The following is a 26,013-nucleotide window of genomic DNA, read 5'->3' as shown; positions in this document are numbered from 1 at the left end:
ACTGTGATACCAATATTTTTGAATGGATTACTTTGATTACACTTCTGTAGCTCTCTGAAATGATGCAGATCTTCCCCTCGTCTATCTCACTGTTGACACAAAACTCTTGGCCATGTTGCGGAATGTTATGTTTCCAACCTCTGAATGCAAAATAACCTTGTGAAAGTTCTTGATCTACTTAGTCTGGAAATTTTAATTCATCCCATCTCCTCACTTGCAGACAAAGGCCCTGAACATGGCCTCAGAGAGCCACATGCCAGCCCCAGTGTGCCTCATTGAGAACACTAAAGGGCAACTGACAGTTAATCAGGAAGCTCTGAAGATCCTGTCTGGCATTAGACAGCCTGTTGTGGTGGTGGCCATCGTGGGTCTCTACCGCACGGGCAAATCCTACCTGATGAACAAGCTGGCTGGGAAGAAGGAGGGTGAGTGACACCAGCAAAGCTCTGCTGAGTCCCTTCTGTCTATCCACACTCTCAGCACAGGATGGTTGTTACAGTAAATATAGGAAAATAAGTTGTGGAAATATTGATGGGAAAATTTGTCAATAGTTGAAATGAATACAAAGTGAAACTAAAAATATTTATGTGTTGGGCGAACAACCAATCAAGGAGTGCAAAGAAGTAATAAGAGTGAACCCTGGCAATAGCCAGATGTTTATGTGATTTGCAATAACCATATGGCAAGAGGTGCTACATGCAAATGTTTTTTAGAAGGGGCTCCTGAACCACAGTAGTCAGTCAGTCATCCAAACTCCAACGTTGTACGTGGACTGTCTCCACACCGCTCTGACCAAGGACAGCCAAGAGGAGCATGCTGATGGGGCCCCATTAAGCTGTACCCAGGCTGTAATAAACTGTCTGTGTGATTCTTGCAACTAACTTGTGTGTCAGTCGTGTCTTTCCTCCAGTGGCAGTTAGTCTCGATACCAATAAGTAGAAAATCCTCATAGCTGCCTCAAGAGTAGTCTCGAAGAGGCTGCCAGCCCTGCTGTTAAGCAGGAGTGTCCCACTTCACAGGAAAGCCGAATTGGGGACACCTGATCAATGTAGAGCTCGCACTCTATTGGGAAAATGATGATGCGAGGAGAAAAAGTTAGAGATGGGGAGTAATATCGAAATTAACTTTCAGTCTACATTTATGCTCTTATCTTTACTATGATCTGAAAGAAGCAACTCACTGTCTCCTGCCACTTTGCCTTTATTTCCCTTTTTAAAAGCATACATTTTTATTCCTTTTCTAGAACTTTATGTTTAATTTTGTTTAAAGAAATCAGCATATTGTGACTCTGGCCAGCTAGCTCAGTGGACAGAGTGTTGGCCCAGGGTGTGGAACTCCCAGGTTTGATTCCCGGTCAGGGCACACAGGAGAAGCAACCATCTGCTTCTCTTCCCCTCCCCTCCCCCCCACAGCTTCTCTTCTGCTCCCACAGCCAGTGGCTCGATTGGTTCGAGTGTCCACCTCAGGTACTAAGGATAACTCCACTGATTGGAGAATTGGCCCTAGACAGAGGTTGCCAGGTGGATCCTGGTGGGGGTGCATATGGGAGTCTATCTCCCCTCATCTCACTTTAAAAAAAAAGAGATAAATTGTCATACCGTTTTTCACAGTAACGGTGGCATTTTACATTTCTCTCAGAAATACACAGGACTCTAATTTCTCCACATTCTCACTAACACCTGTTATTTTGGGGGGGTTTTGTTGTTGGTTTTTGTTGTTGTTGTTTTGTTTTTTGTATTTTTCTGAAGCTAGAAACGGGGAGAGACAGTCAGACAGACTCCCGCATGTGCCCGACTGGGATCCACCCGGCACGCCCACCAGGGAGCAATGCTCTGCCCACCAGGGGGCGATGCTCTGCCCCTCCAGGGCGTCTCTCTGTTGCGACCAGAGCCACTCCAGCGCCTGGGGCAGAGGCCAAGAAGCCATCCCCAGTGCCCGGGCCATCTTTTGCTCCAGTGGAGCCTCGGCTGCGGGAGGGGAAGAGAGAGACAGAGAGGAAGGAGAGGGGGAAGGGTGGAGAAGCAGATGGGCGCTTCTCCTGTGTGCCCTGGCCGGGAATCGAACCCGGACTTCTGCATGCCAGGCCAACGCTCTACCACTGAGCCAACCGGCCAGGTCCTGTTATTTTGTTTTTTGATAGTGGTCATCCTAATCAGTGTGAAATAGTACTTCATTGTGGTTTCAATTTGTATTTCCCTGATGACTAGTGATGTTAATCATCTTTTTAATTTTTTTAATGATTGATTTTAAAGGGAGAGGAGAGAGAAACATCAACTTGTTACCTATCTATGTATTCATTGCTTGTTTCTTAAATGTGCCCTAACCATAGATCAAATGCACAACCTTGGCCTGTTAAGACAGATAATGGTCTAACCAACTGAGCGACCTGGCCAGGGTGAATCATTTTTTTATGTGTTTATTGGCATTTGTATATTTTCTTTGGAGAAATGTCTATTTGAAGCCTTTGCTCATTTTTTAATTGGTTTGTTTTCTGGGGTTGCACTGTAGGACTTCTTTATATATTCTGGATATCAATCACTTAGAAGATTCCTGAATAAGAAATATTTTCCCCATCCCATAGGATACCTATTAAACTCTGTTGATCAAAAAAGTTTTAATTGTGTTCCTTTTCAATAGGAGGCAGAATTAACATACCACCCTACACTGATTTTAGCTCTCCCTCCCTTCCTGGAATCCTGAGATTAACGTGGAGGAGAGATAGATACTGAAACAATCTGTGAATGTCTTTGACTGTATTACCTTGAAAGTTTTAATGTTTTCTGTAAATCCCCTAAACAAATGTTAATTTTGTTAATGTAACGTAAATCTTGTTCAATGTTAATCTTGTTAATGATTGTGTCATGCTGTCATAACCCCCACCTGTATGTAGTCAAAGGGTATATAACCAGCCTCTGAAATATACTCACATGCACAATTTGGGTCTGCAATTGCCCCATGTCAGTCATATGTGGCCGGCATATTTAACAAATCTCCTCCTTCAATAAAACTCTTCAAAATTCAAAAAAAAAAAGTTTTAATTGTAAAATTCAATTTATCTATTTTACATTTGTTGCTTATGTGTTTGATGTCAAAACCAAGAAATTATTTCAAATCTAGTATTATGAAGCTTTTCCCCTATGCTTTTTTTCTAGGAGTTTTACAAGTTTAGCTTTTACATGTAGCTCTTTGAAATATGTTGGTGAATTTTTGTAGGAGGAAAGCTTTCTGTCATTCACCATTGTGATCTTGGCTGAAGGTTTTCATGTATGGTTTTTATTATGTTGAGTTAGTTACCTTCTAGTCCTAGTTTGTTGATTGTTTTTATCATAAAAAAAAGGTGTTGAATATTTTCATGTAATGGATATTCAAATTTCCCTATTTCTCTGATTATAAGATTAAGATTAACACTGGTTGTGGTTTTGGTCTCTCTCCTTCCCTTGATTATGTTAACTTTTCTCTCAATTTCCAGACACATGTGCTATTAAAACTCCACTCCCTCTTATCTCCACTGCCCCTGCAGGCTTCTCTCTGGGCTCCACAGTGCAGTCTCACACCAAGGGAATCTGGATGTGGTGTGTACCTCATCCTAAGAAGCCAAACCTCACACTAGTTTTGCTTGACACTGAGGGCCTGGGGGATGTAGAGAAGGTAAGTACTGAAGATTCAATTTGGGGACAAGCCCCTCATCTCTGGATTTTCTTATTTTTATTCAAATAAGAATTTGCACTGAACTGTAATGTTTTTTCATTTCTGTTTACATGCTTTGAAACCAAGTTTTGCAATCAAGGGTTAGGAAAACATTCACAAGTCAGAATCCTAGAAGAAGAGCATGGTGGTCAATAGATAGTTTTCTAATTCTTAACAATAGGCTATAAGCCAGTTAAACCAGATGCGTAAAGGCAGTATGAACAAAATCCATGTCATGACTTTTATTATGCAGAGAAGTGCAGTTAAGGATTTATGTTCAGAAGTTCTGTACTGTTGTTTAAATTTAAACTCTGTCATTAACACAGTGGCCTTAGAAAATTATTTCACTTCTTTTAAACTCAACTTTGATTGGTAAAAGAGATGTAAACAATCAATCTGCCTCACAGTATTGTTTTGAATATTTAATAAGAATGGAAAGCGTTAGGTGCATAATAATTGCTCAGTAAAATAGCTATTAGTATTCTTACCCTTAAATAAGTCAATTTTTCTGTTAAAACATAGATAAAATTAACTTAAAATTACATTTAAGCCTTAGAACACACACCAACCTTGACAATTTGTTTTGCAATGATCTGCCAGTGAATTCAAGAGGAACTAGTGAGAATCAGTGTAAACCAAAAATACTCATCAGAAAACTATTCAAAGTCCAAGTCCTACTAACAATCATTTTCATTTAGATTTGGTTTTCTATTATAGGTCATTAATCTAAAGAGAAAACACCACCCATATTAAATAAGCATCCTTTCACTACTGCTGACCTGGAAAGTGCCCTGAAAATGAAACATAATCTTGATCCAAATGTGTTCTGACTTCTAGGGTGACAATCAAAATGACTCCTGGATCTTTGCCCTGGCAATACTGCTGAGCAGCACCTTTGTGTACAATAGCGTGGGGAACATCAACCAGCAGGCCATGGACCAACTGCAGTATCCTTTTTGTGGTCCAGTAGAGCATCAGAATCAGAGGGGAGAGCTGCCTGAGTATGAGTCCTGGTGAAACAAGCACAAAAACATGAAGTATAAAAAATAATTCACCTGACCTGGGATGGCACAGTGGATAAAGCATTGACCTAGAATGCTGAGGTCTCTGGTTCGAAATCCTGGGTTTCCCAGATCAAAGCACATATGGGAGCTGATGCTCCTCCCCCTTCTCTCTCTCTCTTTCTCTCTCTCTCCTTTCTAAAATAAATAAATAAAATCTTAAAATACTTTAAGGGCAGAAGGAGGATCTTATGCACCTATTGAAGAATTGACACTGGGATTAAAAACAAAGGTTTTGAATATGTGGGACTAATATAGGATGAGGGGCAATGTTCTTTTACACCACTTTTCCTTAGTTTGTTACTCAGCTATGTGACAGAGCTGACAGATCGAATAAGGGCAACTTCTTCACCTGCTGCAAAACAGGTTGAGGATTCAGCTGACTTTGTGAGCTTCTTTCCAGATTTTGTGTGGACACTGAGGGATTTTTCCCTGAAATTGGAAGCAAATGGAAAACCTATCTCAGCAGATGAGTACCTGCAGAATTCACTCAAACTTGGGAAAGGTAAAGGGGACTGAGAAGTGATCATTGGAAATGTCAAGACACTAGAAACTTTCTCTTTTTTTTAAATTTATCTATGTAGCTTTCTTATACTTACAGTTTTCCACTTCTCAGTGGAATTGATAATAATAATTGATTATTATTAAAAATCAATGCTTGTTTACTATCTGAATTGATAGATTTGATTTTGAATTACCTTCTCCTCTGTTCTAAAAAAAAGTTTCTTTGTCTTTCACCTTCCCCTGTGCTATGGTCAGATTAATTTTAGCTCCCTGCATAAGGCTTGTGATGCTAAAATTAACCAAAGACTATGGAGTAGAATGGACATTTACTTAAAAAAAACTAGATTAAAGCACAGTGCATTAGGCGGCGGCAACATGGCGATGGAGTAGGTGGATGTAACAATTTACAACTCCCAGAATCAAAGTGGATTACAACTTAATTTTAAGAACCATCATCTGGAAAAACCAACTTTGAACTAAATTAAGAGGACTCTTCAACCAAAGAACACTGAAGGAGCCACACTGAGACTAGTAGGAAAAGCGGAATCGTGGAGAGGGCTGCCCAGCTCCCCGGAGTGAACAGCAGCCTGGAGAGACTCACATGGCAGGAAGAGAGTTTAGCAGAGAGGGGAGGGACCTGGGCCCCAGGAACAAAGCCCCAGCCTGCAGCCCCAGAGCCTAGAAGAGGCGTATGGACAGTATTTAGCTGCAAAAGAAGTCAGGATACTGTTTGTGAGAGACAGATTTCTCAGACCCAGGATTCTTCTTAAAGGGATGGTGCAGAAACCCTCTTTCACAACCACCCACCTGGGGCTCTGGGGAACGGGAAGAGAGGAGAGGACCGGAGTAGCAGGAAGAGAGTGTAATCTATGAAGCACAGGGAGAAACACTTTGAGGGACAGCCACCCTAACCCCTGGGCTGAGTCACTCCCCAAATCTGAAGAGAATATTTCCCCTGGAACCAACAATACCAGCAAAGGGAAGCAGGACACCAGCGAAACAAGCTCTCCTACGGCATTCAGAGCAGAGCCGCTTAGAAGGAGGGAGCTTTCAGGACTACAATATGGAGTGTTAGGGTCTGTCCTGAAGCACCCTCACCCACAATGCTGAGGGCTTGCTGGAGGGCAGGAGGCAGTGGGATGCGGAAGAGTGGTTCCATTGTTGGTGGTGGAAGCTGGGCCGGCCACCCCTGAGGCCCAGCGTGAGATCAGTCTAGCCCGGTGGGGGTGGAGGGGGTGCTGAAAGCAGTCTGGCCCAGCTGCAGGCCCGCCAGCAACCCTGCCTGAGGGGGAAAGTCAGGAGCCAGGGAATAGGCAGAGATCCGCAGCTGAGCACATGCCTGCAGCCCTGCCAGGCCATGGAGCCAGGCTTGCGGCCGGACACGCGAGCTGGCTCTGACTGTGGGAGCGAAAGAAGCCCAGGAACAGAGACCCACAGCTGGCAAAGGTGCTCACCCCTGAACTTGGTGCCGAGGCTTGTGGCCCATGTGTAGCATGCAATGCCACCCACAGGAGCAGAGTGAAGGTTGAGACTGGCTGATGTTTGTAGAGCCAGACAAGTGAACACATCCCCTCCCATGGAGGAGAGGCGGAAACCACAGCGAAGCTGCAGCAGGCCGACACCAGCAACATCCATACCCCAACGCCCTAGGCAGCAGTGGCAGAGGGGGTGGTGGGCCTGCTGACCACATCTAGGGAACACAGAAGCAACACGCATTGGACTGCAGTGGCCAAACCCTTCTTATACACAGACAAAATGGGCAGGCAGAGAAATGCAACCCAAATGAATCAAGAGAAATCCCCAGAGAAGGACCTGAATGAGTCAGACATAACCAAATTACCAGATGCAGAGTTTAAAATAATGATTGTTAGGATGTTTAAAGAGCTTATAACAACAATAGATGTTCATTATGAACACCTAAATAAAGAGATAGCAAATATTAAAAAGGAAATTGAAATAATAAAAAAGAATCAGTCAGAAATAACAAATACAATATCAGAATTGAAGAACACAATGGAAAGAATTAAAAGCAGGATTGATGAAGCTGAAGATTGAATCAGAAAGTGAGAGGACAAGATAAATGAAGGCACAGAAGCAGAGCAGAAAAAAGAAAAAGGACTCAAAAAGTCTGAGGAACTCTAAGAGAGCTCTGTGACAATATGAAGAGAAATGATATCTGCATTATAGGGGTTCCTGAAGAAGAGAAAGAACAAGGGATTGAAACTTTGTTCAATCAAATCATAGCTGAAAACTTTCCTAAATTGAAGCAGCAAAAAGTCTCACATGTTCAAAAAACACAGAGAACTCCATTAAAGAGAAACCCAAAGAAATCTACACCAAGACACATCATAATTAAAATACCAAAGCTAAGTGATAAAGAGAAAATATGAAAGGCTGCTAGAGAAAAAAAGGCTATCACCTACAAAGGAGACCCCATAAGGATGACATCTGACTTCTCAACAGAAACACTTGAGGCCAGAAGGGAATGGCAAGAAATATTCAAAGTAATGCAGAACAAGAACCTACAATCAAGACTACTTTATCCAGCAAAGCTATCATTTAAAATTGAAGGAAAAATAAAAAGCTTCCCAAACAAAAAAAAAACTCTTGGAATTCACTACAACCAAATCAATGCTGCAAGAAATGCTAAGGAGCCTGTTGTAAACAGATCAAAGGGGGAAAAGAATATAGCAAAAGAGGAATACAGCTTTAAAGAATAAAATGGCAATAAACAACTACATATCAATAATAACCTTAAATGTAAACAGAAAAATGATCCAATCAAAAGACACAGGGTAGCTGTGTGGATGAGAAAACAGGACCCTTACATATGCTGTCTACAAGAGACACACCTCAAAACAAAAGATGCACGTAGACTGAAGGTAAAAGGATGAAAAAAATATTTCATGCAAATGAGAATAAAAAAAAGCTGGGGTAGCAATACTTATATCAGACAAAATGGACTTTAAAACAAAGGCTACAGTAAGAAATAAAGAAGGACACTACATAATGATAAAGGGAGCAATCCAACAGGAAAATATAATCATTATAAATATCTACACACATAATAAAGAGCACCTAAATATATAAAGCAGACTTTGATGGATATAAAGGGTGAGATCAATAGCAATACTATAATAGCAGGGGATTTCAATACCCCACTAACATTACTAGATAAATCCTCAAGAAGGAAAATAAACAAAGAAACAGCAGACTTAAAGGACACACTAGATCAACTGGATTTAATAGATATCTTCAAAACCTTTCACCCTAAAGCAGCAGAATAAACATTCTTTTCAAGTGTGCATGGTACATTCTTTAGGAGAGACCACATGTTAGGGCACAAAAGCAGTCTCAACAAATTTAAGAAGATTGAAATCAAATCAAGCATTTTCTCTGATAACAATATATTGAAACTACAAATCAACCACAACAGAAAAACTGAAAAATACTCAAACACTTGGAAACAAAATAGCATGTTATTAAATAACAAATGGGCTAACAATGACTTCAAAGAAGAAGTAAAGAAATTCCTAGAAACGAATGAAAATGAGCATACATCAACTCAAAATTTATGGGACACAGTAAAAGCAGTACTGAGAGGGAAGTTCATACCATTACAGGCATACCTTAAGAAGCTAGAAAAAGCTCAAATAAACAACTTAACCCTCCATCTAAAAGAACTAGAAAAAGAAGAGCAAGTAAATCCCAGGGGTAGTAGAAGAAAGGAAATAATAAAGATCAGAGTGAAAATAAATAACATAGAGGCTAAAGAAACAATACAGAGAATCAATGAAACCAGGACCTGGTTCTTTGAAAAGGTAAACAAGATTGATGAATTTATAACTAGACTCACCAAGAAAAAAAGAGAGAGAACTCAAGTAAAATTAGAAATGAGAGTGAAGAAATAACAACTAACACAACAGAAATACAAATATTGTAAGAAAATACTAGGAAGAACTGTATGCCAAAATACTAGACAACCTAGACGAAATGGACAAATTCCTTGAAACATACAATTTTCCAAAAATCAATCTGAAAGAATCAGAAAACCTAAACAGACCGATTACAACAAATAAAATTGAAACAGTTATCAAAAAACACACAAAAAGAAAAGTTCTGGGCCTGATGGCTTCACAAGTGAACTCTACCAAATATTCAAAAAAGAACTCACTCCTATCCTTCTCAAGTTATTTCAAAAAGTTCAAGAGAAAGGAAGACTTCCAAGCTCCTTTTATGAGGCGAACACAATTCTGATTCCAAAACCAGGCAAAGACAACACAAAGAAAGAAAATTATAGGCCAATATCCCTGATGAATATAAATGCTAAAATCCTCAACAAAATATTAGCAAACCGGATCCAGGAATATATTTAAAAAAATCATACACCATGATCAGATCAAATGGGATTTATTCTGAGGAGGCAAGGCTGGTACAATATTTGCAAATCAAACAATGTGATTCATCACATAAACAAAAGGAAGGAGAAAAACCACATGATAATTTCAACAGATGCAAAAAAAGCATTTGATAAAATCTAGCACCCATTCATGATCAAAACTCTCAGCAAAGTGAGAAAACAGGGAACATACATCAACATAATAAGGGCCATCTATGAAAAACCCACAGCTGACACCATAATCAATGGGCAAAACTTAAAAGCAATCCCCTTAAGATCAGGAACAAGGCAGGGGAGCCTCCTTTCACAACTCTTATTTAACATAGTTCTGGAAGTCCTAGCCACAGCAATCAGACAAGAAGAAGAAATAACAGGCATCCAAATTGGAAAAGAAGAAGTAAAACTATCATTATTTGCAGATGATATGATATTGTATATAGAAAACCCTAAAGTCTCAGTCAAAAAAACTACTGGACCTGATAAATGAATTCAGCAAGATGGCAGGATATAAAATTAATACTCAGGGCCTGACCTGTGGTGGCACAGTGGATAAAGCATTGACCTGGAAATGCTGAGGTCACCGGTTCGAAACCCTGGGCTTGCCCGGTCAAGGCACATATGGGAGTTGATGCTTCCAGCTCCTCCCCCCCTTCTCTCTCTCTCTGTCTCTCCCTCTCCTTTCTAAAATGAATAAATAAAAATAAATAAATAAAATCAATACTCAGAAATCGGAGGCATTTTTATACACCAACAATGAACTGTCAGAAAGAAAAATTAAGGAAACAATTCCCTTCATTATTGCAACCAAAAAAAAGTAAAGTACCTAGGAGTAAATTTCACCAAGGAGATTAAAGACTTGTACTCGGAAAATTGTAAAACATTGATTAAAAAAAATCAAGGAAGATACAAACAAGTAGAAGTATATACTGTGTTCATGGTTAGGAAGAATAAACATCATTAAAATGTCTATATTACCCAAAGCAATTTATAAATTCAATGCAATATTAATTAAAATACCAATGAGATACTTCAAAGATATAGAACACATACTCCAAAACTTTGTATGGTACCAAAAAAGAACATGAATAGCCTCAGCAATTTTGAAAAAGAAGAATAAACCAGGAGGTATCACACTTCCTGATGTCAAGTTATACTACAAGGTCATTGTACTCAAAACAGCTTGGTACTGGCATAAGAACAGGCATATATATCAATGGAACAGAACAGAGAATCCAGAAATAAACCCACACCTTTATGGACAATTGATATTTGACAAAGGAGGTAAGAGCATACAATGGAGTAAAGACAGCCTCTTTAACAAATGGTGTTGGAAAAATTGGACATCTACTTGCAAAAAAATGAAACTAGACCACCAACTTACACCATTCACAAAAATAAACTCAAAATGGATAAAAGACTTAATGTAAGCCGTAAAACCATAAGCATCTTAGAAGAAAACATAGGCCGTAAGCTCTCCGACATTTCTCATAGCAATATATTTACCGATTTATCTCCACGGGCAAGTGAAATAAAAGACAGGATAAACAAATGGAATTAAATTAAACTAAAAAGCTTTTGCACAGCTAACGACAATAAGATCAGAATAAAAAGACAAACTACACAATGAGAGAACATATTCGACAATACGTCTGATAAGGGGTTAATAACCAAAATGTATAAAGAACTTGTAAAACTCAATACCAGAAAGACAAACAATCCAATAAAAAATGGGCAAAAGAAATGAATAGACACTTCTCCAAAGAAGACATATAGATGGCCAATAGGCATATGAAATAATGCTCAACATCACTAATCATTAGAGAAATGCAAATTAAAACCACAATGAACTATCACCTCACACCAGTCAGAATGGCACTCATCAACAAAACAACACAATAAGTGCTGGAGAGGATGTGGAGAAAAGGGAACCCTCCTACACTGCTGGTGGGAATGCAGACTGGTGCAGCCACTGTGGAAAACAGTATAGAGATTCCTCAAAAAATTAAAGGTCAAACTGCCTTTTGACCCAGCTATTCCACTTTTAGGAATATACCCCAAGAACGCTATTGCACTGTTCCAAAAGGAGAAATGCACCCCCATGTTTATGGCAGCATTGTTCACAATAGCGAAGATCTGGAAACAGCCCAAGTGTCTGTTAGTCAGTGGATTAAAAAGCTTTGGTATATATATATATATACTATGGAATACTACTCAGCCATAAGAAATTATGACATTGGATCATTTATAACAACATGGATGGACCTTGATAACTTTATGCTGAGTGAAATAAGTAAATCAGAAAAAAAAATGAAGAACTTTATGATTCCATACATAAATGAGACTCAGAGACATGGACAAGGCCCTGGCCGGTTGGCTCAGTGGTAGAGCGTCGGACTGGCATGCGGGGGACCCGGGTTCGATTCCCGGCAGGGCACATAGGAGAAGCACCCATCTGCTTCTCCACACACCCCCCCTCCTTCCTCTCTGTCTCTCTCTTCCCCTCCCGCAACCAAGGCTCCATTGGAGTAAAGATGGCCCGGGCGCTGGGAATGGCTCCTTGGCCTCTGCCCCAGGTGCTAAAGTGGCTCTGGTCGCAGCAGAGTGACACCCCGGAGGGGCAGAGCATTGCCCCCTGGTGGGCAGAGCATCACCCCTGGTGGGCGTGCCGAGTGGATCCCGGTCGGGCGCATGCAGGAGTCTGTCTGACTGTCTCTCCCCGTTTCCAGCTTCAGAAAAATACAAAAAAAAAAAGAGAGACATGGACAAGAGTGTGGTGGTTACGGGGTCGGGGGGGGGGGGGGGAGAGGTGGATGGGGGAGGGGAGGGGCACAAAGAAAACCAGATGGAAGGTGACGGAAGACAATTTGACTTTGGCTGATGGGTATGCAACATAATCAAATGGCAAAATAACCGGAGATGTTTTCTCTGAACATATGTACTCTGATTTATCAATGTCACCCCATTAAAATTAATAATAAAAATAAATAATAAAGAGTGCATTAATCCTGGGATTGTCCACCTATGGCCCACAGGCAAATGATAGTCAATACAGCTTGCTAGCTGTCTTTTAACTGAGTTTTACTGGACTAGTGCTGCGCTCATTCATTTACACATAGTCTGTGGGTGATTTCATGCTACAATAGCAGAACTGAATGCTTGGAAAAGAGACTACCTGACCTGTAAAGCCTTTTTTACTTATTTACTCTTTGGCTCTTTACAGAAAAAGTTTCCAAGCCCCTATATTAAAGCAAGTTCTTTTTCATTTTTCCCCAGGTACCAGTCAAAAAGATAAAAATTTTAATGTATCTCGACTCTGTATCCGGAAGTTCTTCCCAAGTAGGAAATGCTTTATCTTCAATCTGCCCACTGACTGGGAGAAGCTAGACCAGCTTGGGACACTCCAGGATGATGAGCTGAACTGCAAATTCGTGCAACAAGCTACAGTCTTCTGTTCCTACATCTTTAACAATTCCAAAATTAAAACTCTTCCAGGAGGCATCGAGGTCAATGGACCTCGTGAGTACTCTTTCCAGTCTTTACTCTCAGTGTTGAGACGAAAGGAAGGTGGAATAACATCCACCTAGTTCAACTTTGAAAGATGCAAATCTTTTACTATTATTTTGGTAAACTCTGGGTGACACAACATTTCTAATAGATTTTATTAGTCATGTTTCTTGATTGAGAAAAGATAGGAAAGGACAAAGAAACGAGCTCTATTGCTTAAAATTGGCCTTGTACATTGGACCTGCACTATCCAATATAGTAGCTCTTAGATAAGTGTGGGTACCTAAATTTAAATGTAGATTAATTAAAGAAAATTTGCCTGACCTGTGGTAGCACAATAGATAAAGCATTGACCTGGAATGCTGGTGCTGTTGCTTTGAAGCCCTGGGCTTGCCAGTCAAAGCACATATGAGAAGCAACTATGAGTTGATGCTTTCTGCTCCTCCCCCACATCTCTTAAAGAAAATTTAAAATCCTGATTATACAGCTATATTTCAAGGGCTCATACCTACACATGGCTCATGGCTTCAACACTGCACAACATATAGAGGACACATATATCATCACAGAAAGTTCTATTGGACAGTGTTCTGCTAGAATAAATAAAATAGAAGACTCTTTTTTAATTTTTCACAAATGTTGATATTACAAATACTTGCCATGGACCAGCACTGATGATAGAGACATAAATGAGAGGGGTACATTTCCTCTCCTAATGGGGGTTGGAATAAAGTACATGCACTCAATAAACACAGGTCTGTGGTATCCAGAACAGAAGTCCTCACCCTTTGATATGTGCTCATATTACCCAAGGATCTTGCCGGGAAGGTCTAATTCAGTGGATCTGGGATAGAGGCTGAGATTTGCATTGCTAGCAAGCTTCCAAGTGATGCTGAGGACATTGATGTTGTAAGGCAAATGAATGGTAAAAGGTATCATCAGATTGACACAGAATAGACTGCTTCCTTACCCTAGCTACTACAAACACTACCATTTGTTCTCTATTTGTAGGACTGAAGAGCATGGTGCTGAGCTATGTCGAGGCCATCCGAAGTGGGGAGCTGCCCTGCATGGAGAACGCAGTCCTGGCATTGGCCCAGATAGAGAACTCGGCCGCAGTGCAAAAGGCCATTGCCCACTATGAGCAGCAGATGGGTCAGAAGGTGCAGCTGCCCACAGAAACACTCCAGGAGCTGCTGGACCTGCACAGGGCCATTGAGAAAGAGGCCATTGAAGTCTTCATGAAGAATTCCTTCAAAGATGTAGACCATTTATTTCAAAAGGAATTAGCAGTAAGGTTTTTTTTATGTCAATATGGGTTAGGGTCTCGGAAAGCAAAGTACTACTAGAAAAAAAAGGGTATTTATTATGAGAGAAAAAACTCTTACCAAACTTCAAAATGATTTAGCCTGACCAGGTGGTGGCACAGTATATAGAGTGTCTACCTGAGACACCGAGGATCCAAGTTTGAAAACTTAAGGTCACTGGCTTCAGTGCAGGTTCATCCAGCTTGAGTGCGGGCTAACCAGCTTGAGCACAGGGTCACTAGCTTAAGAATGGGATCATAGACATGACCTCATGATCACTGGCTTGAGCCCAAAGGTCACTGGCTTGATGCCCAAGGTCGCTGGCTTGAGCCCAAGGTAGCTGGCTTGAGAAAAGGGTCACTGGCTCAGAAGAAGCACCCTAGTCAAGTCACATATGAGAAAGTAATCAATGAACAACTAAAGTGCTACAACTAAAAGTTGATGCTTCTCATCTCTCTCTTTTCCCATCTACCTCTGTCTATCTCCCTCTCTTGCTCTCTTTAAAAAAAGAATAAAACTTTTAAAAAACCATTATTATTTTAATGAGCAATTTTAGTTTGATCGACTCAAAGTGGGGTTTTTTGTGGTTTTTTTAATTGATTTTAATTTATTGCATTTACATAGATTCAAGTGTCCCACTGAATACATCCCCCTACATCCATGTTTCCCCCATCATCCCACTTGCCAGCCTCCCTCCAACACCCTCCCCCCTTCCCACCAGGATTTGCTTTAATCTGCTCTCTATAACACTGTGTTATGTAAATATAATTTCACCAATCTCTTTCCCTTCTCTAATCCCATCCTCTCAGCCCCTTTCCCTCTGTTCACTTCCCTTCTGGTCTCTTTGATCCCAACTCTGTCTCTATTCCGTTTCTTAGTTCATATTGTTCATTGGATTCCTCAAATGAGTGAGGTCAGATGATAGTTTTCTTTCTCTGCCTGGCTTATTTCACTTAATAGTTTTCAGGTCCATCCATGTTGTCGCAAAAGGTAAGATTTCCTTCTTTTTCGTGGCCTCATAGAATTCCATTGTGTATATGTCCCAGAGCTTTTTAATCCACTCGACCACTGACGAACACTTGGGCTGTTTCCAGATCTTGGCTGTTGTAAACAATGCTGCAATAAACATGGGGGTGCATTTCTTCTTTTGAATCAGTGATTTGGTGTTCTTAGGATATATTCCTAAACGTGAGATGGCTGAGTCAAAAGGTAGTTTTATTTTTAATTTTTTGAGGAATCTCCATACTGTTTTCCACAGTGGCTGCACCAGTCTGCATTCCCACCAGCAGTGCAGGAGGGTTCCCTTCTCTCCACATCCTCGCAACACTTATTATATGTTGTTTTGTTAATCAGCACCATTCTGACTGGTGTGAGGTGGTATCTCATTGTGGTTTTACTTAGCATTTCTCCAATGATTAGTGATGTTGAACATTTTTTCATCTGCCTATTGGCCATCTGTATGTTCTCTTTGGAGAACTGTCTATTAATTCCTTTTGCCCATTTTTTGGTTGGATTGTTTATCTTCCTGGTGTTGAGTTTTACAAGTTCTTTATAAATTTTGGTTATTAACCCTTATCAGACATATTCGTGAATATGTTCTCCCATTGTGTGGTTTCTCTTTTTATTTTGTTCATGTTGTCTTTAGCTGTACAAAAGCTTTTCAATTTGATATAGTCCTATTGTTCATCCTGTCCTTTATTTCATTACCTGTGGAGATAAATCAGCAAATATATTGCTATGAGAAATGTCGGAGAGCTTACTGCCTATGTTTTCTTCTAAGATGCTTATGGTTTCACAAATTAAATTTAAGTCTTTTATCCATTCTGAGTTTATTTTTGTGAATGGTGTAAGTTGGTGGTCTAGTTTCATTTTCTTGCAAATACCTGTCCAATTTTCCCAACACCATTTGTTAAAGAGACTGTCGTTACTCCATTGTATGCTCTTACCTCCTCTGTCAAATATCAAATATCAATTGTCCATAAAGTTGTGGGTTTATTTCTGGGTTCTCCGTTCTGTTCTATTGATCTATATGCCTGTTCTTACACCAGTACTGAGCTGTTTTGAATACCATGGTCTTGTAATATAACTTGATATCAGGAAGTGTGATACCACCCATTTTAATCTTCTTTTTCAAGATTACTGAGGCTATTTGTGTTCTTTTTTGGTTCCATATAAATTATTGAAATATATGTTCTATATCTTTGAAGTATGTCATTGGTATTTTAATTGAAATTGCATTAAAATTATAAATTGCTTTGGGTAATATAGACATATAAATAATGTTTATTCTTTCTATCCATGAACATAGTACATGCTTCCACTTGTTTGTATTTTTCTTGATTTCTTTTATCAATGTTCTATAATGTTCCGAGTACAAGTCTTTAGCCTCCTTGGTTAAATTTACTCCTAGGTACTTTATTTTTTTGTTGTTGCAATAGTGAACGGGATTGTTTTCTTAATTTCTCTTTCAGACACTTCATTGTTCGTGTATAAAAGTGCCTCTGATTTCTGAATATTAATATTATATCCTGCCACCTTGCTGAATTCATATATCAGGTCCAGAAGTTTTTTGACTGAGACATTAGGGTTTTCTATGTACAGTATCACATCATCATCAAAGAATGATAGTTTTACTTTTTTTCCAATTTGGATACCTTTTATTTTTTCTCCTTGTCTGACTGCTGTGGCTAGGACTTCCAGAACGATGTTGAATAAGAGTGGTGAAAGGGGACACCCCTGCCTTGTTCCTGATCTTAAGGGGATTGCTTTTAATTTTTACCCATTGATTATGATGTTGGCTGTGGGTTTGTCATAGATGGCCTTTATCATGTTGAGGAATGTTCTCTGTATTCCCACTTTGCTGAGAGTTTTGATCATAAATGGGTGCTGGACTTTATCAAATGCTTTTTCTGCATCTATTGATATTATCATGTGATTTTTCTCCTTCCTTTTGTTTATGTGATGAATCACATTGATTGATTTGCAAATATTGTACCAGCCTTGCTTCCCCAGAATAAATCCCACTTGATCATGATGTATGATTTTTTGCATGTATTGCTGGATCCAGTTTGCTAATATTTTGTTGAGAATTTTAGCATCAAATTCATCAGGATTATTGGCATATACTTTCTTTCTTTGTATTGTCTTTGCCTGGTTTGGAATCAGAATTATGCTCGCTTCATAAAAGGAGCTTGGAAGTCTTCCTTCCTCTTGAATTCTTTGAAATAGCTTGAGAAGGATAGGAGTTAATTTTTCTTTAAATATTTGGTAGAATTTGCCTGTGAAGCCATCTGGACCAGGGCATTTGTTTGTTGGGAGTTTTTTTTTTTTTTTTTTTTTTTTTTTGATAACTGTTTCGATTTCATTTGTTGTAATTGGTCTATTTAGATTTTCTGATTCTTCCAGATTTATTTTTGAAAGATTCTATGTTTCAAGGAATTTGTTCATTTTACTTAGGTTGTCTAATTTTTTGGAAGACAGCTTTTCATAGTATTTTCTCATGATCCTTTGTATTTTTGCTGTGTCAGTTGTTACTTCTCCACTCTCATTTCTAATTTTATTTGGATTCCCTCTCTTTTTTTCTTGGTGAGTCTGGCTAAAGGTTCATCAATCTTGTTACCTATTCAAAGAACCAGCTCTTGGTTTCATTGATCCTCTGTATCGTTTTTTTAACCTCTATGTCATTTATTTCCTCCCTAATCGTTATTATTTCCTTCCATCCACTTTTTCTGGCTTTACTTGCTGTTCTTTTTCTAGTTCTTTTAGATGCAGGATCAAGTTGTACATTTGAGCTTTTTCTTGCTTCTTAAGGTATGCCTGTAATGCTGTGAACTTCCCTTTGAGGTCTGTTTTTGCTGTATCCCATAAATTTTGAGTTGTTGTATGTTCATTTCTATTTGTTTCAAGGAAATTTTTTATTTCTTCCTTGATCTCATTGTTAACCCATTAGATATTTAGAAAACATGCTGTTTAGTTTCCAAGCGTTTGAGTGTTTTTCAGTTTTCTATTGTAGTTGATTTCTAGTTTCATGCCATTGTGATCAGAGAAGATACTTCATATGAGTTCAATCTTCTTAAATTTACTGAAACTTGTTTTGTGTCCTAACATGTGGTCTCTCCTAGAGAATGTACCATGCACACTTGAAAAAAATGTTTATTCTGCTGCTTTAGGGTAAAAGGTTTTGAAGATATCTATTAAATCCAGTTGTTTTAGTGTGTCCTTTAAGGCTGCTGTTTCTTTGTTAATTTTCTTTCTTGAAGATCTATCCAGTGATGTTAGTGGGGTATTGAAATCCCCTACTATTATAATATTGCTGTTGATCTCACCCTTTATGTCCATCAAAATCTGCTTTATATATTTAGGTGCTCCTATATTAGGCACATAGATATTTATAATGGTTATTTATATCTTCCTTTTGGATTGCTTTATCATTATGTAGTGACCTTCTTTATCCCTTACTGTAGCCTTTGTTTTAAAGTCTATTTTGTCAGATAAATGTATTGTTACCCCAGCTTTATTTTCATTTCCATTTGCATGAAATATTTTTTCCATCCCTTTACTTTCAGTCTATGTGTATCTTTTGTTTTGAGGTGGGTCTCTTTTAGACAGCATATGTACGGGTCCTTTGTTCTTATCTGTGCAGCTACCCTATGTCTTTTGATTGGAGCATTTTATCCATTTACATTTAAGGTTATTATTGATATGTAGTTGTTTATTTCCACTTTATTCTTTAAATCTACATTCCTCTTTTACTTGATTTTTTTCAACTTTGTTCATCTACAGCATGTCCCTTAACATTTCTTGCAGCATTGATTTGGTTGTAATGTATTCCTTGAGGGTTTTTTTTTTTTGGGGGGGGGGGGTGTTGTTCTGGGAAGCTTTTTATTTCTCCTTCTATTTTAAATGATAGCCTTGCTGGATAAAGATCTTGGTTGTAGGCTCTTGTTCTGCATTACCTTGAATATTTCTTGCCATTCCCTTCTGGACTCAAGTGTTTCTGTTGAAAAGTCAAATGTCATCCTTATGGGGGCTCCTTTGTAGGTGGTTGACTGTTTTCTCTTGCAGCTTTTAGTATTCTTTCTTTATCTCTTTGCTTTTGTATTTTAATTATGATGTGTCTTGATGTATGTCTCTTTGGGCTCCTTTGTAATGGGATTTTCTGTGCTTCTTGAACTTGTGTGACTTTTTCCTGCATCAATTTAGGGAAGTTTTCAGCTACGATTTCTTTAATCAGGTTCTCTATCCCTTGTTCTTTCTCTTCTCCTTCAGGAACGTGTATTATGCAGATGTTGTTTTTCTTTATGTTGTCACAGGGCTCTCTAAGAATTTCCTCGACTTTTTTTTTTTTACAGAAATAGAGAGAGTCAAAGAGAGGTGTAGATGAGGATAGACAAGAATGGAGAGAGATGAGAAGCATCAATCATCAATTTTTTTGTTGCAGCGCTTTAGTTGTTCATTGATTGCTTTCTCATATGTGCCTTGACTGTGGGACTACAGTAGATCAATTAAACCCTTGCTCAAGCCAGTGACCTTGGGTCCAACCTGGTGAGCTTTGCTCAAACCAGATGAGCCCATGCTCAAGCTGTCAACCTCGGGGTCTCGAACCTGGGTCCTCTGCATCCAAGTCCAACACTCTATCCACTGTGCCACCGCCTGGTCAGGCTAGAATTTCCTCAGACTTTTTGATCCTGTTTTCTTTTTGCTGTTCTGTTTCTGACCTTTCACTTATCTTGTCCTCTAAATCGCTGATTCAATCCTCTCCTTCATCCAGCCTGCTTTTAATTACTTCTAGTGTAGTCTTCACTTCTGATATTGTGTTTGTCATTTCTGTCTGATTCTTTTTTATGATTTCAATGTCTTTTTTGATGATTACTATCTCTTTGTTTGGGTGCTTGTTATGTCCAACTATTGTTGCTCTAAGATCCTTGAGCATCCTAACAACCATTATTCTAAGCTCTGCATCTGATATCTTGGTTATTTCCATTTTGTTTATTTTTTTCTGTGGATTTCTCTTGTTGATTCATTTGAATTGCATTTCTCTGTCTTCCCATTTTGTCTCTGTACATTGCTCCTTTGGATATGTTGTTTTTGTAGTTAGCTGAATATAACGTTGGTGTTGTCTGCCTCCAGCTTTCAGTTGTGTTGTTTCTGGATCTTCTTTAATTGGCTTCAACTGTTAGTATTCTGCTGTGGGCTGTCTGCTTCTACTGCCCTTTTTTGCTGTTTGTAACAGCGTTTTCTATGCCTTAGCTCGGTCACATGTGAGGAGCTTTTCCTTAAGATACCACTCTAACTAGGGTTGTTAGGTCCTGAGCTGATGCTTTCCGTATCTTGCTGCAGGATATACCAGCTTTGGACATCGATGGCTGAAACCTGGTGCAGACCAGTGGGGGTCATTGCTTCTGACTCACCCTTAGCAACCTCCTTGGAGCTACAGGTCATCCAGAATTTGTGGCTGCTTCTGCTGGGCCCTTATGCCATTGTAAATATCAGCTAAACTCCTAGGCTGGCTTTTATCTACTCTTGGCCAGTGTGTGTGGCCTCTCTATTCCTGAAGAGTAGTCTTTCCGCCAGTCCCCCATTTCCTCCGCCTCTTCAGGCACTCCGGCACTGGCATGGACTCACGGGCTGCAGCTTGGGCTGCTCCATGGGTGTGGGGTACTCCTCGCCTCACTGGGCTCTGCACCTTGCGGGCAGGCAAGATCCCTCGCCAGGCTCCACACCCCATGGGTGTGAGACCCTTCACCCTGCTGGCGTCCACCCCACACCAGTGTAGAGGACACCTCGCCCCACAGGGTACCACCTCACATGGGTGCATGGGAGGCCTCTCCAGGTTCCACCCTCCACCGCCACACAGGCCAAGGACCGGGGCAGCCAGGACCTCCCGCCCTTAGGAGGGTATTCAGCAGATTGGGGGGTCATGTAACCCAGACCTCAGCACACAAAACCTGTGTCCCTGATGCGCCCCCCTGCTTCTAAGTGTCTCTCTGCACTAACTGAAGCAGGAGAGCCTCTGGTGGGTGGGGTAATTTCTTCCCTTTGCTGGCTTGGCTTTTCCAGGAAGAATGGTTACTTTAGATTTGGGGAGTGACCCAATACAGGTCCCCCACTGTCTCTCCCTGTGCCCCTGAGACTACACTCTCCTCTCGCAACGCCAGTCCTCTCGGTGCTCCCTGCTACCGGAGCCCTGGGTAAGTGGCTGTGAACAAGGTTTTCTACTTGGTCCCTTTAAGATGGAGCCTGGGTCTGAGAGTTCTGTCTGCCTCTCGCAAACTGTAACCTGGCTCTTCTTTCAGCTAAATACTGTCTGTATGCCCCCTCTAGTCTCTGGGGCTCCAGGATGGGGTTCCTGTCCTGTGGCTGAGGACCCACAACTCTCTGTGCAACCCACTCCACCATGAGATACCCTCCGGCCACCTCTCACTCCTGGGAGCAGGACAGCCCTTTCCACATCTCTGCCTTTCCTACCAGCCCAGTGTGATTTCTTTGGTGATGCTTGGTTATAGATTCCTTTTAGTTTAGTTCAAAGTTGGTTTTTAAAGATTATTATTCCTAAATTAAGTTGTAATCCACTTTGATTCTGGGAAGTGGGAGTTGTATCGTCCACCTACTCTATCGCCATTTTCCCTCCTTCAGGAACTGAATGCTGCCTGGCTGGTGGCTCCATCAACTCAAAGTTTTGAGAAACATTTTTCTTTTATCCATAAACTAATCATCTTTTCCATAATTTAATTATAGACATATAGCTAACAATCAGAGCTTCTAATCATATTACATGCTTGTTGTCATCAGACTAATTTAATATTATACCCCAAAACAAAGAAATATGTAGCCTTTGTTATCTTGAGAAGACTTACATTGAGTCACATTTATTCTGATGTAATCATTAGTCCAATTTTGGATGAAGAAGTTTATTTTTAAAGAAGTATTTTTAGGAGTAGAGAGCCGAGGTCAATGCCATCATCTAGAACCAAAGCTGACCTAGGTCAATGCTGTCATCAGTGGGGAAATGGTTTTTTTGTTTGTTTGTTTGTTTTTGTATTTTTCTGAAGCTGGAAACGGGAAGAGACAGTCAGACAGACTCCCGCATGCGCCCGACTGGGATCCACCCGGCACACCCACCAGGGGCAACGCTCTGCCCACCAGGGGGCGATGCTCTGCCCCTCCGGGGCGTCACTCTGTTGTGACCAGAGCCACTCTAGTACCTGGGGCAGAGGCCAAGGAGCCATCCCCAGTGCCTGGGCCATCTTTGCTCCAATGGAGCCTTGGCTGCGGGAGGGGAAGAGAGAGACAGAGAGGAAGGAGAGGGGCGGGGGGTGGAGAAGCAGATGGGCGCTTCTCCTGTGTGCCCTGGCCGGGAATTGAACCCGGGACTTCTGCACGCCAGGCCGACGCTCTACCACTGAGCCAACCGGCCAGGGCCAATGGGGAAATGTTTTGCATGGAGAATGCAACCCTAGCCTTGGCCCAGACCAAGAATACATCTGCAGTGCAAAAGTCCATGGCCCACTATGACCAGCAGATAGGCAAAGTAAATGCTAACATAAAGCTAGCAATCTCTGCCATGAACTTCACCTCCAAGGAGAAAGAGACTTCAATAGACAGACAGAATCAGGAGGAAAGTGGAGGTGCCTGAAAGTTTTTATAAGGGTCACAGATTTAGTTTTTGAGAAGTCTTTTTAAAAATTCTGAGGTCAAGATAAGATCTTCTCTCCACTGTTTTTATTTCCTATTTTCACATTAAAGGCCCAGCTAGAAAAAAAGCGTGATGACTTTTGTAAACAGAATGTGAAAGCATCATCAGATCGTTGCTCAGCTTTACTTAAGGATATTTTCAATCCTCTAGAAGAAAATATAAAGCAAGGAATCTATTGTAAACCAGGAGGTTATCGTTTATTAAACCAGAAGATGGAAGAGCTAAAGAAAAAGTACCTTCGGGAATCCAGGAAGGCAATACAGGTAACCAACATTTATCTGTCTCTCTGTCCATTGCTCCCTTCAACCCCACACTTCCCTCACTCTCATTTTCCCTGCTCCTCTTCTCCTTGGGTCTACTTTCTCCCTGATGGCTTCCTTCCCCAGCAGGCTCACCCCACATGGGACCACAGGCCAACAGCTCCAAAACTGGAGCCTTCAGTCAAAGAACAGAGACTGTCTATTTATATTTATATCAATCCCACAAAGGACCCTGCTTCATAGGATGCCATGGTTGGCCAACCTGGAGAATGCACCCACCAGTGACTGGGCACCATGACCACCAGATGCAGCAGGGCCAAGAAAAGCAATTCCTAGAGGAATGTATGGTGGGCAAATAAGAATAAGCACTTACAGCTATTTCTTATTACTAATTTGCTTTCTCTGGGTCCTAGAGTGAAGAAATTCTCCAGACATACTTGAAGTCCAAGGAGTCTGTGATTAATGTAATTCTACAGACAGACCAGACCCTCACAGAAAACGAAAGAAAGATTGAAGGTGAGGAGCAAGTAAAGAGACTAGATAGCCTCAAAAGCTTTTAAAATTTAAACAATTTAGCTGGGTGATCTTGAGGTCCTTAAACTAGAGCAATGTGAACAAAGATGCCTCTAACTAGCTGAAGTCAGTTCAGAGTAGGGCATACACAGTCAGCAGCAACAGCAATTGGTAAGTTTACAAGAAAGAAAAAGCAGCATGGTCACCCACATGAATTTTTCTTCATTTCCTCTTGTAAGAGTGTGTGAAAGTTGAGTCTGCAGAGGCTGCAGCAAAAATGTTGAAGAAGATGCAATGGAAGAATCAGCAGATGATGGAAGAGAAAGAAAAGAGTCATCAGGAACACCTACGACAATTGACTGAGAAGATAGAGATGAAGAGGGCCCAGCTAATGGCAGAGCACGAGAGGGTTCTCGATCTGAAACTTCAGGTATTTCATTACATCACCTTGAGGTTTCTTTTTTTCTGTTTTTTCTCCACTCTCCCTGATCTCTTTGTGTGGTTGTTAGAAGATGAAGCCCAGGAGGACCTTGCTTGCCTACATACACTTTTCAATCCCTGTCTGATTGCCTCACCTGGCTCCTGCCTATGTCTGGTTATTAAAATTATTTTTGCATTTATATCACATCCAGTCCTTTATCAGTATATTCTTTGGTCAATGGTAACTTATCAGCTAGGCATTACAAAAAGTGTCTTATCTGTATCTCTTTCTTAATATTATATGAAGCAAGAACTGCTATGTCCCTATGACTTAGGAGAAGAAACAGGTTCAGAAAAGATTAAATAACTTTTATAAGGTCACACAGCTTGGTAAGACATCTGAGTCATCTTCACCACTTATAGGAATTTAAGATAACTTTTTCTGTGACTCCTGCTTTGGCTCTAGTTCTAAGGGAATTTAAGAGCAGAAAGACTCCTTAACTCTCACACCTGTATCAGTCTGCCACTCCTGACTGCTTTCTATGCCTTACTCCCAGGTTGAGGAGTAAATTATGTGCATAAATACAGCATGGGCAGTTTGGAATTTTGATATCCTCACTTATATCCTGCTACCCTTGCCACCAAGCCATGGAGGCTTAAATGAAATTCCCTGATCTAAGATTCAGATATTTCATTTGATTTTGAGAACTTTTTATTTGTTATGTGTTTGTATTTTTCATGTGTATAGAAGAGTCTCTTTGTATATGTGTCTGTATAAAAAAGTCAATAATGCATAGATAACATTTGAAAGCAAGCATATGATTAAGATTGCTCACAAAGACTGTATAGAATAAATGGGATAAAAGATCAAGACTTGTAACTTAAGCTCATCAATATATCAGAAGGCATAAGCCAAAAGTCTTTCTTAGCTAAAGGAGGCTCAGCGAAAGTAATCATGGAACTAGGATGCGCAAGAGAAAATATAACAAAAATTAATGGTGGAGAGAATTTCAAGAAGAAATTAAAAAAAAAAAAAACTATGAATGTGGAAACATGTAGATAGAAGTTAGAGATTTGCTTACTGCTATAGTTTATTTGTTCACTCTTTATTTGTCCCTTTTTAGGAACAGAAGGAGTTACTAAAGGAAGGATTCAAACAGGAGAGCACACAACTTCAGAATGAAATAGAAGATCTCAAGGATAAGCTGAAGAACAGTCAGATGAGCTGTATCTTAAGCTAAAAACCTAAGGAATAAAGCTTTCCTGGACACTCTTTACCCATGGCATAACTCAAGCAGTTTTAGAATTCGGAAAAATGTCACTACACTTAAGAAAAAGTGACCTTTTTAAAGCTGATAAAAGGAATCTACACAAAATCCTCCTCACATATTTCATGATGAAAAGCTGAATGCTTTGCCCCAACTCAGGAACAAAGCAAGGATGCCTGGTCTCTCCTCAGGTGTTAAGTGTTATACTGCAAAGCTAAGTACAATATGGCAAGAAAAAGAAATAAAAGGCACATAGGTCAGAAAGAATAAAATTAAACTGTCTTTATTCTCAGACACCATCATTATCCATATAGAAAAATCCCAGGGTGTCCACAGGGGGAATAAAAAACTCTTGGAACAAATAAGTGAGTTTAACAAGGTTGTAAGATTCAAGG

At 40.1% G+C, this 26,013-nt stretch overlaps 1 protein-coding gene across 1 annotated transcript; it reads left to right on the top strand.

The window, feature by feature from the left end:
* The first annotated feature begins 233 nt into the window (after positions 1–233).
* On the top strand, positions 234–25,625 carry LOC136400308 (guanylate-binding protein 1-like). Its single transcript, XM_066376730.1, has 10 exons — positions 234–425; positions 3,521–3,648; positions 4,525–4,634; positions 5,057–5,253; positions 12,925–13,167; positions 14,167–14,447; positions 23,208–23,420; positions 23,831–23,933; positions 24,170–24,360; positions 25,475–25,625. The coding sequence occupies exons 1-10, from the start codon at positions 236–238 to the stop codon at positions 25,589–25,591; spliced, it is 1,773 nt and encodes a 590-aa protein (XP_066232827.1). The 5' UTR covers positions 234–235; the 3' UTR covers positions 25,592–25,625.
* Positions 25,626–26,013: the final 388 nt, after the last annotated feature.

This window comes from Saccopteryx leptura, chromosome 3 (assembly GCF_036850995.1).
Source record: "Saccopteryx leptura isolate mSacLep1 chromosome 3, mSacLep1_pri_phased_curated, whole genome shotgun sequence".
Taxonomy (NCBI): domain Eukaryota; kingdom Metazoa; phylum Chordata; class Mammalia; order Chiroptera; family Emballonuridae; genus Saccopteryx; species Saccopteryx leptura.
Note: the sequence above shows the minus strand (reverse complement) of the source record. Positions and strands in the feature narration are given on the sequence as shown.